The sequence below is a fragment of the Camelina sativa genome, chromosome 12, assembly GCF_000633955.1.
Source record: "Camelina sativa cultivar DH55 chromosome 12, Cs, whole genome shotgun sequence".
Taxonomy (NCBI): domain Eukaryota; kingdom Viridiplantae; phylum Streptophyta; class Magnoliopsida; order Brassicales; family Brassicaceae; genus Camelina; species Camelina sativa.
This window is the reverse complement of record NC_025696.1, coordinates 29,366,919-29,380,169: the sequence shown is the minus strand read 5'-3', so window position 1 is coordinate 29,380,169 and position 13,251 is coordinate 29,366,919. Positions and strand designations below refer to the sequence as shown.

General features: G+C 36.6%; 4 protein-coding genes across 6 annotated transcripts; 3 read left to right on the top strand and 1 right to left on the bottom strand.

Annotated features, from left to right (window-relative positions):
- LOC109128026 (NAC domain-containing protein 37-like) lies at positions 303–1,285 on the bottom strand. Its single transcript, XM_019233694.1, has 4 exons — positions 1,078–1,285; positions 707–900; positions 552–605; positions 303–443 (listed from the first exon to the last, which is right to left on the bottom strand). The coding sequence occupies exons 1-4, from the start codon at positions 1,283–1,285 to the stop codon at positions 303–305; spliced, it is 597 nt and encodes a 198-aa protein (XP_019089239.1).
- LOC104733982 (paired amphipathic helix protein Sin3-like 3) lies at positions 2,538–3,566 on the top strand. The gene is made up of 3 exons (XM_010453499.2): positions 2,538–2,641; positions 2,989–3,141; positions 3,235–3,566. Exons 1-3 carry the CDS (start codon positions 2,619–2,621, stop codon positions 3,470–3,472), a joined length of 414 nt encoding a protein of 137 aa, XP_010451801.2. The 5' UTR covers positions 2,538–2,618; the 3' UTR covers positions 3,473–3,566.
- On the top strand, positions 5,755–9,112 carry LOC104732868 (protease Do-like 8, chloroplastic). Its single transcript, XM_010452461.1, has 13 exons — positions 5,755–6,010; positions 6,433–6,560; positions 6,971–7,056; positions 7,130–7,228; positions 7,320–7,386; positions 7,496–7,571; positions 7,673–7,739; positions 7,823–8,040; positions 8,131–8,198; positions 8,268–8,347; positions 8,454–8,540; positions 8,633–8,740; positions 8,859–9,112. Exons 1-13 carry the CDS (start codon positions 5,859–5,861, stop codon positions 8,985–8,987), a joined length of 1,365 nt encoding a protein of 454 aa, XP_010450763.1. The 5' UTR covers positions 5,755–5,858; the 3' UTR covers positions 8,988–9,112.
- Positions 9,379–12,305, top strand: LOC104732867 (DExH-box ATP-dependent RNA helicase DExH18, mitochondrial-like). Of its 3 annotated transcripts, none has more exons than XM_010452459.1 (3): positions 9,399–9,433; positions 9,546–11,905; positions 11,993–12,305. In XM_010452459.1, the coding sequence occupies exons 2-3, from the start codon at positions 9,612–9,614 to the stop codon at positions 12,045–12,047; spliced, it is 2,349 nt and encodes a 782-aa protein (XP_010450761.1). In that variant the 5' UTR covers positions 9,399–9,433; positions 9,546–9,611; the 3' UTR covers positions 12,048–12,305. The 3 variants fall into 3 exon arrangements, with proteins under 3 accessions (XP_019088872.1, XP_010450761.1, XP_010450760.1); XM_010452458.1 differs by having other exon boundaries at positions 9,546–11,917; XM_019233327.1 differs by having other exon boundaries at positions 9,379–11,917.

The following is a 13,251-nucleotide window of genomic DNA, read 5'->3' as shown; positions in this document are numbered from 1 at the left end:
AAAAAAAAAAAAAAAAACCCTCGTCTTCATAAAATGTTTATATACTTATTAATGTTGTCAAAATCCAAGTATATTTATTTAGATGACGTCAAACAAAAAAGTTCATACAATAAGTACAAATGTTAATTTCAGCAACAAAAAGTTCATAAACAAAAAAGTTCATACATCGTCATCCGTCATTATGTTCCCAAGTACAAATGGTAATTTCGGCAACAAAACAATAACCAAAATACTATCAATTGAATCACAGAATTTTAATCCAATAAAAATCCCTAAAAGCAGAAACTGATGAAACAATAAAATCACACAATCAGCCTGTATCGGGCCTCATCGTCAGAGACAGAGGAAGAGGATGATAAAGGAGGTACACTTGCTTCTCGGTTCAATACACATTCGCCTTCGCATGGTCCTATGAATAGTTCTTCCGAAATGATCTCTTCAACCTACAAAATATAAATGAGGGAGACATTTGAGTGAGATAAAAAAAAGAAAGTGATTGTGAAATAAAGAAATGGATATTTTTGACAGGGTACAATGACTTGATTACAAACCTTGATAGCAAGACTCACGGAGACCTTGCACAAAACAATCGCATCATGCTCCACCTATGAAGAAGATTTTGAAAAATCAAGAAGCAAACCTGCAGTGTTCTTTTAGTTTGAAACTTCGTAAAGCAAAACTCCTCCATCTTCCACTCAGGCCTCACGTCGTTTGATTCACTCTCAGGAAAGAAGTTGAATGAAGTCTTTAGACCAGTGCTTGTGCTGCTCTTATCGGTTAGCACTTTCTTATCACCTCCTGAAACCCATATCCCGCTTGGAGTGCTCCGTTTTGTTTCACCAGCAGTGCTCTTACGAGAGAAGAAGTACCACACACAGTTTGATTTCAGCCTGGATTTGGCTGAGATAATCAACAAGAAACCAGACGCAGTTCAATCCAATCATTCCAGTACAAACCACAATCCAGTTTCATCCTCATTGAAGCAGAGAGTCACACAAAATAGCCTAAGCAATTCCATCATCTCAGATTTCAATTAAAAGGGCATCGTGGCAAAAGATTCGAGAAATTATGACGAACCTATTAAATCCCAGGGATCGTGGTTGTAGAACTCGACATCAGCAATTGCATTGGGATAGCTTTTGTTCAACAGCTTCCTCCTCAAATAGTAAAATAGCAATTGTTCATCACTCGGTTCAAATACGAAGCCTCTAGGAAGCAACAGAGAAGTTATCGGTGCCGTAGCAACCGTGGAAGACTCCGGCGCCGGCGTAGAAACGGCGACCATAGATTCCAGAAATCCGCGACTTGCCTTTAGGGTTTCTGAGTTTATCTGTTTGAATCAAGATTTCGCAAAAATTAAAACGAAACTGGATTTATATCTGTTTGAACCAAGATTTCGCAAGAGTTAAACGAAACTGGATTTAGAAGTACTATGGAGGAGGATAACGTAAAGAGAGAAGCTGAGATTGGAGACTACCTTCGACTCCAAGAAATGGTTTCTTTCTTCGTTCCCGTTTTCGCTTCGAAAGGCAGAGAAACAGTACTTCTAATTTTCAGAAATTACTAAGTCATGGAAAACAACATCCTCTACGTGAGGTAGAAGGTTCGCATTACCAAATCAGTATTTTATTTGTAGATCGAACCCTCTAAGTGAGGTAGAAGGTCCGCTTTACCAAATCAGTATTTTATTTATTGGTTTTTGTAAATAACCTATTTATTTTGTTAATCAATATATTACATTTTAACTATAATAATGAATGATGATGTTTCTAGTTTGACTAATACAGCGGCATCAAATCCAAATTCTTCGAAAAAAACATAGTATTAATGAGAGTGGAGTGACAACCCTCTGATTGACTGAAACAGAGACAGGTGTAAATACAAATCCAGCAACGATGAAGTAAGAACTAATAAGGAGGTTTGTTACTTACGTGTGTAGGTTGTATAGTCAGTCTCTTGTTGGTTGCAAGTTCTCTGTGAACTCTATTATTTTGAAATATAAAAATAGCTAAAGCACATTCGTTCTTCATGCCTAAACGGAACTGAAACTAAGAAAATACAAACAAGAATGCTAATAATTAAGAACTTATTATTAGCATACCAACGTTTTTGTAATTTCCACTTATTAACTTCCTATAGAGATTATTGTAACTTCCACTTATTAACTTCCACTTTTTGCAACTCAACTACACTGAAAATTGTCTAATAAGAAAAAATTAAAAATAGATGCATACCAATACCAATGTCGCAGTCAGTCCCAGTGGCCAAATACTTAGTTTTAGAGCCACGCTTCTTGAGTTTAACTTTGAGTATGATGCTCAACGGAATGTGCATTAGTCAAAACTCTCCTTCCACCCATAATAATGAAACCACTACAATAACAAATCTAAACCGGCCCTTAACCAGAACCAATCGAGATCCCACCCAAACCAAACCAAAACAACCAGCTAGAGTTATAAGACAAAAAAAAACAAAAAGTTTCGAAATATACCAATATATTGCTTTTCCTTTTGGGATTAGGGTTCACGAGAGAGAGATCTTCTCCTCCACAATTCTTCCTCGTCTATATTGTTCGATTGTGTCTAAATTCTTCTCCAATTTCTCTGCTTTCCCTGTATATGATGGCGCTTACCCCTCAGACGTGAGTTTTTTGATTTTTGACTTCAGTATATTTTTTTTTATCATATATGTATGCTTGTATTATATAACGCAATTTCTTGTGTCTGTGATGCTTGGGGTTTATAATCGAAACTGTAATTGAAAACTGCGGTGTCATACCTCATTGATAATACATGTATTGGATTTTGGTTATTGTTTTTGTTGCTGCCTGCTGAGACTGAGAGATGTTTTCTATTTGTGGCCGATTGCGATTTCACGTGATAGTCTCTTGTTGTTTGATTTCATGCTTTTCAAAAAATGTATGTTAGATTTCAGGTTATTGCAACACTATTATATAACACTTAAAAGGTTTTGAATAAAAACTCTTAGGGTTGGAGTCGGAGGAGCTGTTGTTGCTGCTAAACCCAACTTGACAAAAGAGGATGCCAAGAGATTTCTAAAACAAGTCAAGAGAGAGTTTGCTGACAGTGTAGGAAAGTATGCCACATTCCGTCAGCTCATGATAGATTTCAAGGATGGCAGGTTGGGATATATTTAGATATCTCTCTCACAGTAAAATTTGTTACAATAAGATTTGATAATAAAAATCGAATGTCGAATTCTGTTTCCTTGCAGGATCGACATAGATGCTATGCTTTTGAAGGCTAAAGAGTTGCTTCAAGGACATAACAAGTTGAGTATTGGTTTCAACGTTTTCTTGCCAGAACAAGATAAAGTAAAAGTCGACGAGGGTGACAATTTATCACCCGATGACGCTTTCATCGACAAGGATAGTACTGTAAACCAGACCATAAGGCAGATTGTGAAGATCAACTTAGAAGATGGGAACACGGACCTCAGAAGGCACGCATGAAGATATAATTCTGGCTATAATAAGCTATTCTATTTCTTGATCGGTTGCTAGAACTCTTATATGGATTTTTTTTTTGGTTCTGGAGCTATATTGATGAGAGTTTAGGTCCCCTCGAAAACAAAACAATACCCAATCACTTACCTGCAATGTGGGTCTCCTTATATGCACTGCTCTACAGCCCCTACTTTGTCGATCTTGAAAACTAGTTCTAAGTTCTCTCATCTCACCTTCCTGTGCTGACCAAAGCACACCTCAGCACATATTCTGACCACACACTATATTTTGGATTTTACAGTACTAAACCATTGGATCTTAAAGATTCTCTCACTTTCTTTATTCTTTCTCATGAAGCTGAAGAATCATGTTGGTGTGATCTTGTCTTGATTTCCAACTTGCCACAAAAATGCAATCATATCTACTGAATCAACTATTTGCAGATACGATGGCCAAGATGTTTAATGGATTGAGGTTTACTGTGACAAATCTTACTAATTATGTGATGTTCAGTGTACCCTTTTAAGGGTTATAATCCCAATCTTCGTTGATTGTACTTGTGTTTGATCTGCATTTAAACTAATAAAGCAGACATGTAGCTAGGAAAATTTACACCAAAAAAAAAAAAAAAACCATGTGCAGGTAATATGCAGAAAAATTAGGATTGTTGTTTTTTCTCCTTTCTTTCTCTTCATCACTATGTGTGGGCTTGTGGGATCATGAGCAATGCAGTGGCCGCATCGTCATCTGAGGAAGATGATGAGGTGTCATGTAGCGTATTGTCTCGGCCTTCTTGTTGGACATTGTTCTGAGCTATCTCTGTCGGCTGCTCAACCTAGGAAAACGTACTGAAAAATTAAGACGGGAGAAGAATTTGGAGATAAAAAAAAAAGAAGCAGTAAATAAGGTCTGTACCATGATGGCCGGATTGGGTTCCTCCTCCTTGTTCCTCTTAAACAACTTGCACAAAGAAAAAGTGTCAAAGTTATCCAAGCGATACTCTTCCATGCTCCATGAAGTAAGCTTTTCCTTTTTGTCAATATTCCTAGTGTAGAAATTGAATTGCTTCATTGTCCCGCTGAGATCACTGTTTTGATCTTTGAACTCTTTCTTCTTAGAGCCACCACCACCCACCACCTTCTGTTAGCTTCACTCTCCACCTCCCATGTGGAGTCACCCGTTTTGTTCTAGAACCGCGGTTATACTTCCTTGCCGGAGGAAAGAAAAACCATACATTGGTGGTGGACTTGAGCTTTGACTGCCCTGAAAGATTATGATTGTATGTAAGTAAAAGAGATTGTTATAACTTAACAAGAGTTGAAACTTATAACTGTTAAAACTTAATAAACCCTGAATGATCATTAATTACTAGACTAAACGAGATACATCAATTCAAGATTCTTATTTGTGCAGATTAGTTCATACACAATCTAAAACCTTAACGACTCTAGTTGATTACTTACTACCAAAAAACTACCAAAGTTTACCAAAATCAGTTCAAGAAACAGAAAGAAATCGAAACGCAAACCTGGTAGATCCCAGGCTTCGTACTTGTAGATATCCACCTCCGCAATTGCATCAGTAAAATCCTCGTTCGACACTTTCCCGTTTAGGTAGTAGAAGAGGAGATCATCAGGACTGGGTTGAAAGAAGAAACCAGGAGGTAGTGAAATCGCCATTTGATAAATCTCAGGCGTAGTCGCAGCCGTGGAAGACACCGGCGCCGGCGAAGATACGGAGGCCATAGATTTAGTAAATGCGCCTAATGCTTTAGGGTTTCTGAGTATCTGTATTCATCCAAAATTTCAGTGCTCAGACGTAAAATTGGAATTTGATTACTATGGAGGATAGTCTAAAGAGAGAAGCGGAGATCGGAGGTTACCTTCGTCTCCAAGAAATGGCTTCTTGTTTTAGGGTTTTCTTTTCTGACTCTCTTCCCTCTATCTCGTCCCTTGGTTTGTTGGTCCGTGAAAGAGAATAATAATAGGCCCTCTAGTCGAATGAGAGGTTTCACTTTATAAGGATTCTATCGACTTACAGACACACTCTCTGTAATTTACTGATTAAAAAGGTGCATTATTTTACCATTTTATTTAATAAATGTAAACGGGGTTTCTTTCTTTTATTTATCTTCTAAAATATTTCTTGTAATTGATTCTGGTAATGTAAACAAAGTAAGATAATCATAGATACAAATTGGGCCAAGAAAAAGTAGATAATCATATATACTGTAGAATTTTAATACTAACCACTTAAGAGGGGCATTTACGGAATTCAAGTATCTCCTTCTCCCACAGCTACACAAAAAAAAAAAATTATCCAGGTTTTGGTTGCCCATATCGATTGGTGTCAGAGTTTTCCTGAGTTTGGTTCCAGGTAGTAGTAAGGAAAGATGCAGCAGGTAATAGCATCTTTCTCTTTGAAACCTAATCCGATCAATTCAACTGAGAATGAGTTTGTGGGTCGACGACAACTTCTTTCCTCCGCCTGTTCCAGAATTTCCCAAGGCGACGTCGTTTCAGACCCACCCGTTTCTTCAGTCAAGTAAGCCATTTGAGCTTCTTACATTTGCCAAATCTTGCTGAAAAATTGTTCCTTTAGAGTTGGGCTCTAAAATTATGACTTTTCTTTTTTTCATTACGGTTCTTAGTTTTACAAAGAGAGTTCAATTAATAGGTTACTGAGTGTGTTATTAAGAATGATGATGTTATGTCTGATACTCTGTTTCAGTGTTATGAATTGTTTCCAAAGATTGTAGTGAGAAATCACCGTAAAGATTTAACTTTTAAGACAATCTTTTCAATTTTTTTGGTTAGTCAAAACTAGTAATTTTGTTGGTAAATGTAAGCTATGGGGTAAACTCTCAGTTTCGAACTTTGTATCAGCCATTTATTAGTGTATGTTATTTGTTGTTTTCCTTGGAATTTTGATGTTTATGTTAGCTTTTGGCTGTTATTTTTCGATAGGATTAATGGAGATTGGAAGTCGAATTTGCATGAGTTAGCTGTCAAAAGTGTCCCTTCGACGACAAGGCGTATCTTGTTGACAAGTTTTTTCATGAATTTGTGCTATAATCCTTCAAGGTACTCATCAGGTCTGCACCTAGTTCAGCTTTTTTTTTTTTTTCCTTTTTCTTCTAACTCTTTGTTTTCAACAATTCGATGAGGCAAAATTTGTATAAGAAGCTTAATTGTCACAATGAGACCGTTGTAGTTCCTAGTTAGTTATGATCCAGAGTTCTTAGTTGAAAGGATTTTGCAATAGTCGTGTTAGATTTCAGAAGCTCCTTTGAAGTAGAACTACCAAAAAGAAACCCTTTTTTTTTTCAATATCAAAGCAGCTAACAGGATTTTTTGCACTAGGAGATAACATGAGTCATCATGATCTAGTCTTAGCCTTTTCATAACACTTTAAGTTTCTCTGCTTATAGTGAGATGGTTTTCATTGATTCATAAGGATATAATTTTGATTGTTGAGTATGCTCTCTGTGGTGAATTACTACAGCCTTAGCACTTGGTGATCCATCCATTGCGACAGTTGAAGATGTTAGTCCACCTGTTTTCCCAGCTGGACCTCTTTTCCCTACTGAGGTTTGTTTCTTTGATAATTGTAATGGAAGTTTCAGGTTTTGATGGTTATATTAAGATTCTTTCTCTGTTTCAGGGGAGAATTGTCCAATTGTTTGAGAAGAATACTTATTCCGTTGTCAACATATTTGATGTGACATTACGACCTCAGCTCAAAATGACGGGTGTGGTTGAGGTACTGTTTTCTCAGTACTAAAAGATCATCCCTCTTTTATGTTGTTATCGATTGTTTTGATATACAATTACACCTCACAATGTAACCGTAGATACCCGAAGGAAATGGCTCTGGAGTAGTCTGGAATGGAGAGGGATATATTGTGACCAATTATCACGGTAAGATGATTTGAATGAACTGTGATCGAGTGTTCATGTGCTTGTAGATGGGCTTGGATTGTAGATAAATGATAATATTGTAAGTTTAGCTGTATCTTCTGCTGAACAGTGATTGGCAATGCCCTTTCAAGAAATCCTAGCCCCGGGGATGTGGTTGGCCGTGTGAATATTCTAGCATCTGATGGGTGAGCTTTGTTCTCGCCGAGAACTTCTCGGGGATGAATTATTTCAGCCGTTTATAGTCTTTAGTTATTCTCATCTCTGCTCGTTTGTGAAAAACTTGAAGGGTACAGAAGAATTTTGAAGGCAAACTTGTCGGTGCTGATCGTGCTAAAGATCTTGCTGTCTTGAAGGTATGCTCTATAATGTTGTTATATTTGTCAACTAAAGTTAAAAAGAATCAACTGCTCACAATGATCTTACCATAAAAACTCAGGTAGAAGCCCCTGAAATACTCCTGAAACCGATTAAAGTTGGGCAGTCAAATTCTCTAAAAGTTGGGCAGCAGTGTTTAGCAATTGGAAACCCCTTTGGCTTTGACCACACCCTTACGGTTGGTGTCATCAGCGGTCTTAACCGTGACATTTTTAGTCAAACAGGAGTTACCATTGGTGGTGGAATTCAAACTGATGCAGCCATTAACCCGGGAAATAGGTACGTCTACAGTTTCATACAAAAAGAGGAAATCTTGTAGAAACATTTCTATGTGGGGTTTAATGGATCTTTCTTCATTGAATGTTGCAGTGGAGGTCCTCTGCTTGATTCAAAAGGGAACTTAATTGGTATCAACACAGCCATATTCACACAGACAGGTGATTTATCTTTGACTCACAGAATCATGTAACAATCCATTATAATATATTTACTCCTGACTTCAACAGGAACATCTGCTGGTGTCGGGTTTGCAATTCCGTCATCAACTGTATTAAAGATTGTTCCTCAACTAATCCAGTTCAGTAAGGTAAGCATGGATACAATCCATTGTTCTGTTTTCTTAATCAGGCTTTCTTTCGCCTTCCATTTTTAGAACTTTTTTGTAATGTTGTTACTATATCCAAAAACTACAGGTCCTTCGAGCTGGTATTAACATAGAGTTAGCCCCTGATCCAGTAGCTAATCAACTCAATGTTCGTAATGGAGCCCTTGTCCTTCAGGTATGTAAAACACTTCGTACTCTAAAACCTCGAAACCGGTTGGTTTATTTGATGATTATGATTACAAGTGCCGTTTTTTCATGCAAAAACAGGTACCGGGAAATAGTCTAGCAGAGAAAGCAGGCTTACATCCGACATCTCGGGGTTTTGCTGGTAATATAGTGCTTGGAGATGTCATTGTTGCAGTTGATGACAAACCCGTAAGCTCGGTGAACCTCTTAAATAAAAAACAAGAAAATTATTCTCAAGTTTTGGTTGTTTTGTCATTGTTTCTTGGAAAGAAAAAGATATTTCTGATTGTTCTGTGGTTTTAATCAGGTGAAAAACAAAGCAGAGTTGACGAAGATATTGGATGAGTACAGTGTAGGTGATAAGGTGAAACTTAAGATCAAGAGAGGAAATGAAGATTTGGAGTTACAGATCTCACTGGAAGAGAAAAGTTCATGAGAGAATAGCAAAATTACAATCCTCTGAACTGTAATGTCAATGGAAAAACAAAAAAAATATTATAAATATTTAAAATGTTTCTAACCAAATTTTTACTATATTGCAATGATTTTTTCAATACTTAATTTTCCAGATGTATCACATGATTTAAAAAACTTGAGCTATATGCCTATATGAAAATTTCCATTGGTGAGTATTATAAGATATAAGATTTTTTTTTTTATGTAACCATCATCTTAATAAAAACTTAAAAAGTTAGAATTCATAAAAAAATATATTAAAAAAAGAATTACTAGTGTTTAACTGTTTGTCTCTCTTTTTGTATTAGTAATTGTGGGAACTATATAAGCGAGTGTTGTTGTTACCAGGGTAGAATAAAAATGGTGTAGGGTTTTACTTCTCTCTCTTTAAAACGCCCACCATCACTTCTCTCTCCCTCTCTCAAGGTACGCTTCGACCTCGAGCTCGTTTTACTATTTTTAGTCTTCTTTGAATCCAACAAACCCATATGGAGTAATACGATAAAGGAGGCGACTTTTTTTTTTTTTTCTTAAACAGGGTTCAAAACTACACTGCAAAATTGTCAAATCTCAATTCTTTTTTTTTGGATTCGAGTTCGTGACCATGGCGAGAGGCGTAGCTGGAGTTTTGCGTAGAGCATATACTTCTAGGGTTAGGGTTCTAATTTCGACTCGAAATTTGCATTCTTTTAGAGAAACCGAATCTAGATTTCTTGGTAATCCTGTTTCTGATGTGCCCACGAGCCGGTTTGGTTCGGAGAATCCGGTTCGGATTCGGTTTCCATGGAATGATTACAGATGTGGGAGCTTTGTGATTGGTAAAGTTAGGGACTTTTCCTCTACTGTGGATAATAACGGGGGAAATGATGATATGGAAGATTGTGGAAGAAGTGTTGGTTCTGGTTCTGAGAGTGATGATTACGATGAGGAAGGTGTGGTTAATGAACTTGGTGAATGCTTGATGAATGATTCAGCGGTTTCTGAGAGTAGTAGCGAGGCAGCTCGTGCTTTGAACGATCGGTATCAGGATCCTGTGGATTTATACAGAGAGCTTAGGGAAAGTGAAGTGCGTTCTAAGCTTCAGCGTAGTGAATGGGATACTTTACATGAGATTTTCGGGTATTTTGCACAGTCAGGTAGGGCGGCGGATCAGGCTCTTGCGATCTATATTGGGAAATCGTTTTTCCCAACTGCCGTTAGCAAGTTCAGGGACTTCTTCTTTGAGAAATGTAGAATTGAGGTTGTTCAGGATCTTGTTCCTGTTGGGCCAACAGATGAAGCTGTTAAGTTTTTGTTCCCTGTGTTTGTTGAATTCTGTATTGAGGAGTTCCCTGATGAGATCAAACGTTTTAAGAGTATTGTTGATACTGCAGACCTCACGAGACCCGCGACTTGGTTTCCTTTTGCTCGAGCTATGAAGCGTAAAATCGTGTACCATTGTGGACCGACCAACAGTGGCAAAACGTACAATGCTTTGCAACGGTTTATGGAAGCTAAGAACGGATTGTATTGCAGCCCACTTAGGTTATTAGCTATGGAAGTTTTCGATAAAGTAAATGTTCTAGGGATATACTGTAGTCTCTTGACTGGACAAGAGAAGAAACATGTTCCGTTTGCCAAGCATGTTTCTTGTACGGTTGAAATGGTTTCTACGGATGACTTATATGAAGTGGCTGTGATCGATGAAATACAAATGATGGCGGATCCTAGTAGAGGTCACGCTTGGACAAAAGCTTTGCTTGGATTAAAAGCTGATGAGATTCATTTGTGTGGAGACCCGAGTGTTTTGGATATTGTGCGTAAGATGTGTGCTGATACAGGGGACGAGTTAGTTGAAGAGCATTACGAGAGGTTCAAACCGTTAGTCGTAGAAGCTAAGACCTTATTAGGAGATCTGAAAAATGTTAAGTCAGGGGATTGTGTTGTTGCGTTCTCTAGAAGAGAGATATTTGAAATTAAGATGGCTATTGAAAAACATACAAATCATCGATGCTGTGTTATTTACGGTGCATTGCCTCCTGAAACGAGGAGACAGCAAGCTAATCTGTTTAACGATCAAGAAAACGAGTATGATGTTTTGGTTGCGAGTGATGCTGTTGGAATGGGATTGAATCTTAACATAAGAAGGGTTGTATTTTACAGTTTGAGCAAGTATAACGGCGATAAGATGGTTCCAGTTGGTGCATCACAGGTAAAACAGATAGCAGGGAGAGCTGGAAGGAGAGGAAGCCGTTATCCAGATGGGCTTACAACGACGCTACACGCAGAAGATCTAAACTATCTAATTGAGTGTTTGCAACAACCATTTGATGAAGTTACAAAGGTTGGGCTTTTCCCCTTCTTTGAACAGATTGAGCTTTTCGCTGCACAAGTTCCAGATATGGCCTTTTCTGCGCTCTTGGAGCATTTTGGAAAACATTGCAAACTCGATGGTTCTTACTTCCTGTGCCGTCATGATCATGTGAAGAAAGTAGCGAACATGTTGGAGAAGGTACCAGGATTGTCTCTAGAAGAACGGTTTAACTTCTGTTTTGCACCGGTTAATATCAGGAATCCGAAAGCGATGTACCATCTGTTTCGCTTTGCTTCAACATATAGCCTAGATATGCCGGTTAATGTTGCTATGGGGATGCCAAAGGGTTCTGCTAAGAACGACACCGAGCTATTGGCTTTAGAGAGTAAACACCAAATATTGTCTACGTATCTTTGGTTATCTAATCAATTTGAAGAGAAGAACTTCCCATTTGTGGAGAAGGTTGAAGCAATGGCGACAAATATTGCAGAGTTGTTAGGTGAATCGTTGATTAAAGCTTCTTGGAAGATGGAGTCAAAAGAAGAGAAAGTGAAAGGTCAAAACAAGGAAAATAGAGGATATGAAAGACCAGCTTCACTAATCAAGTTAGTCAATAAGTAAGTACTTGCTAGATTTTTTTTTTGTATGATATAATTGTGGATTTTTGCTGAAAGCTTTGTGTATTGTTTCAGGCGTAAAGAAGAAGAGTTTGGTTTGAAGGAAATTCCCAATAAAGTAGTTTCTTAGTGATTTTGCAGAGACAAGTAATGGTTAAATTACTAGTTATAGTAATTGTTAAGCAAAAGTTTTATGGATTCTTCATTCTTTCGATTTTTATTGGTTTGAATCTTTCCAAAAAATGAATCTTCTTGTGAATCCAGAAGAGACAAGAGTCATCAAAGAGGTTTTCTAGATGTTACTCATATGTAAATAAAGTGTAATAAATTAGAGACCATTAGAAAGTTACATTTCTTCACAATAAACTTTTTCTGATTTTGTTTCTTATTTTACAAAGAGAGTTCAATTAGTAGATAATTGTGTTTGGTATTTGTTTCTTTTATATTCAATATATACATTACAAATGGGATATATTTATCATGGTACATAAAAAGTAAGAAGAGATATTTAAGAATGACAATTCTAGGTTTAAATTACCACATCAAAAGTTAACTATCAAAAGTAGCATTTGTTTACACATTAATTTACTCAAATATAGGTTAACCCACCAGCATTACTAGACTTTTAGTCTTTAGTGATATTAGGTTTTGAACTCACGCCCGTGAGTTTATTTGATATATTTTGATGAAAATTATATATACTTACTCCGTTTCAAAATATAAGAAATGATTATTTTAAAAAAGTTCAACAAATCATAAATAAAACTGCATAATAAAAAATATTAAACTAATCTAAAAGTAGCATAGAAACTTGAAAACATCTTATATTATTAAACAAAAAATATTCTCTAAAACATCATATATTATGAAACGGATGGAGTATATGATTGATGACAGTAATGAAATATTATCTTATAAAAAACTGAAATTAGTATTATGTAAAAATTTAAATTTCAGATACACAATTTTTAAAAATATAAAAATAAGCTGTGTTATAAAATCAAACCAGATCAAAAAAATCATGAATTTAACTCAACGTCTAGGTGAGGCGAATCAAACTGGTGACCTCACATGTTCTTAACCATTTCTTTGACCACCAGAAAAACGAAATAATTTTATAATCTTGAATTTATCTCGATTTTCATATTTAACTGATCGCTACCACCTATGTTTTCGTTTTTTTTATTCAATGTTTTTTTATTTTTCATTCTTGTCATTTTCATTGTCAAATTCTATGGTAGTTGTCATCGTTACTTTTATCTGGTTCTTCGTTATACTCTTCTTCTTCTTCTTCCTTGTCAACTTTTTCACATTCTTCCACTGAAAAATCTTTT